The 3,261-nt window shown below is 48.8% G+C and overlaps 1 protein-coding gene across 1 annotated transcript in view; it reads left to right on the forward strand.

Annotated features, from left to right (window-relative positions):
- The first annotated feature begins 595 nt into the window (after positions 1 to 595).
- LOC107104155 (proline-rich protein 2-like) overlaps positions 596 to 3,261 on the forward strand; it is a 6,087-nt gene continuing 3,421 nt past the window's right edge. Inside the window, exons 1-3 of the mRNA XM_015404084.1 lie at positions 596 to 668; positions 2,538 to 2,632; positions 3,060 to 3,227. Coding sequence (XP_015259570.1) covers positions 596 to 668; positions 2,538 to 2,632; positions 3,060 to 3,227 — 336 coding nt within the window. The remainder of the gene's footprint in view (positions 669 to 2,537; positions 2,633 to 3,059; positions 3,228 to 3,261) is intronic.

Consider the following 3,261-nt stretch of genomic DNA (forward strand, 5'->3'; position numbering starts at 1 on the left):
ATGGGTTATAAACCAAACTGAAATAATCAAACATTCAGATCTGATGAAGGATATAAATGACTTTTGGAACCACCACCAGTATTTGTAGCTAGCTTACCCTTAAAGGCTGAGAGAACATTGAACAGTTTGGATGGATGAATGCATGCTCAGAGCGGATACATGAGGCATAGGCTGAAGAACAGAAGCCCTGTTGCTGAAAGTCAAGGAGAAACCACAAACCGCTGTTGTGACTGCTCCATTCTGAATGAATGGCCCGACGATGCAAGCTACAGCTAATGGGTAAACATCATTAAGCAGAGCATTAGAAATTATGAGGGTAGCAGCCATGAACTACGAACCAACTATTGGAGGTACCTGCCAAAAACCTATGGATGGGGCATCATCCTTAAAATTGAAGCATGCTGCAGACAGAATGATGATAGTACAAAAGAAAAGTCAAAAGGCAGCCCTTAAACAGTGAACCTGGACAAGGGGAAAGGAAATGCAATAGCCAGATCAAGATGCCTGGAATGAAAGCAATGCTGGGGATAATGCACAATGGCAAAATAGCTGACCAAGCAAGGAGACAATGATGCTTGAAAATAACGATTCGGTGATGACTGTGGTGATAGCAGCAATGAAGCTGTATCGCAGCGTTCTGGCCCACTACATCCACAGACGAGCTCTACGTAGCAATGAGCTTAGTGTGCGAGCAGAGAACACAGCCCGTGCAGCAATAAGCTTGGGACATGATACGCGAGCCACGATGACCTGAGAAAGTGAGATGGGGACGCAATGATCTAGTTAACCCGCAAGCCGTGAGGACCGAAGATGAAACAAGCAAGCCATGATGTTTAAGCGAGATGTTTAAGTCGAGATACATGATCCATGATGCTAAGGGGTTCGAAGCAAAGCGCCTTGTGATGAGAACGCATGGATGGGTTTAGGTGCGATGTGCCTGGAGCAATGAGCTGAGGAGCCTTAATGCACCCGCTGCGATAAAAAGATAGCACCATAAGCGTTACTGCAATAGTTAAAACCCTGATAGGCCTGGGCGAAAGAGCTGGGGGTCATAAAGCACTGGTTGTGATGGAAAAAGGGCGACATGAAGTGCTGCAGTAATGGATAAACGTTGGATGCGTATGTTCCAACGGGCGCCATGGAGCGCCTGCCCCGATGCTAGAAGAGAGCGCCATAAGCGCTGCTGTGATGTTTAAAAGTCCGATGCGCCTGAAGCAAAGAGCTGGGGGCCATAATGCACTGCTGTGATGGCAAAAGGGTGACATGTTGTGTTTCGGTAATGGACAAAAGTAGGATGCGTATGTCACAACGGGCGCCATGGAGTGCCCGCAGCGATGCTAAAATAAAGAGCCCGCCGTGATGCTAGAAGGCGGCATAAATGCCCGGCGTAATGCTAGAAGCAGCATAAAATGCCTGCCACGTTGCTGCGCCATAAACACCCGTAAAGATGAAAGCACCATGAGTTGCCTGCTGCAAAGATGAAAGGCGTCATGATAGCATGAGAGCCTGTAGCGATTGAGAAAGGCTGCCAGAAACTTCCACCCCAACAGATATTATGCACCATGATACTCCTGCAGAGGTAGATGGAGGGTGCCAAGTGCGTTTGTAGGGATGATGGAGGGCGCCAAGCGCCTATAGCAATGGAAAAAGGGGTGTCATAAGCTAGTAGCAATGAAAAAGGGGGCGCCACAAAGTGGCGCGCATTGAAAGTTCCATAGCGCCTGCAGCTATAGAAAATGGTGCCGAGAGCACCTGTGCAATGGGAAGACGTGTTTCATCATGGGGGGCGCCATGATGAAACGCGTCTAACATGATGCAGATTTAGATAGAAACAATGTATTGAGGGGAATGCCTGAGACTGTTCTGATGTTGAGACATGCATATGATGATGATCTGAAACAAGAAGCAGATATTATGAATGCAGTGGGCTACATAATCACCAACCATCACTGCATGAAAAGTGGGATTTTCGTCAATATGCGGCACTGTAGATTGTTGTGGAAGTTCAGGTTAATGGCAGTTTACGGTAATTTGCAGGCATCGCCGAAAACTCCCAGAAATTGTCAGAAATTGTCGTGGGCTTTCTTAGGCAGTGTTCCCCCCATGCCTCCCCCCCATGGAATTCTAGGGGAGGCTTTAACATGTAAATGAAAATGCTGTGAGCTATACAAATGCAAATCAGGGTTGCAGGGGGAGTTTTACCCCAAGTGACATTTTTCTAAAAGGTAAGAAAATCTCTGATACAAAGAGATCAGGCTCAGTATAGACTCTTACATTTTAGCTTGAAATGATTTATTTAATTAAAGTATAGAGACCAAAACAGATCTTTAGCTGACAGAGCAATACATTTAGAGCAGTAATTATTTAAAAAAAAAATTTGAATTTGAGATAAAAAATAAAATGTTGTCTGTCAATATGCTCAATTTACAATTACTTTAGTGGAAAAGTTTCAAGAAATGAGTCTGAGATGATTCACTTTATAACATGGAGCATTATCCTTCCCAAAAACCTACATGTGTGACCGCTGACTCCAATAGGCACCCCCGTTTCCCGAGAGTGGCCCCACCAGTCTCACCACCATAGCCCGAGGGCCAGGGGCCGGCAGCAGGAGCCACCAGCCAGCCAGGCACAGGTCCGACACCACCACCCTCCCCCCATCCTGTCCATCTAAAAAAAAAATCAATAAATTAATCAATAAATAAATACAAAAAATAAATAAATAAGGGGGGGGGACAACCCCGGCCGGCCAGCCCACGCGCAACACGCAGAGCCCCCATCCCGGACGACGCCCCACCAGGGGACAGCACGGCCCAGGACCAAGACAGGGAGCCAGACCCGAAGCTCTTCTGAAATCCTCTTCCCTCTATCACCACCCCCCACCCCCCCTCCGGAGATCTAATCCCTCCCCTTCAATAAAATTCAAACTACTCACCACACAAGCGACAAAAGACATCCAGGCCAAGATCATTCCTACTCCCCCTCCACTTACAGAGTGCAAACCCCTGCAGGGGTAAGCATCTGCCATAGCTGTTAATGTCCATGCCCCCCCAGCCCAACAGGACCCGAGGCACCCCGGCACACCAGAGGCCACAGCAGCAGGGGTAGACAACCGGGCGCATACCGGCCCAGACCCCAAGCAGCACCCCCCACAGAACCCGGGCCCCCCCTTGGGGGCAACGCGCCCCAGGGATCCCAGACCCCCCGACCCATCCCGGACCCACCCAGCAGTAGGGCCGGGCAATGCCCCAAAACCCACGGCGC

This window comes from Cyprinodon variegatus, unplaced genomic scaffold (genome assembly GCF_000732505.1).
Source record: "Cyprinodon variegatus isolate N-32 unplaced genomic scaffold, C_variegatus-1.0 Scaffold1631, whole genome shotgun sequence".
Lineage (NCBI taxonomy): Eukaryota > Metazoa > Chordata > Actinopteri > Cyprinodontiformes > Cyprinodontidae > Cyprinodon > Cyprinodon variegatus.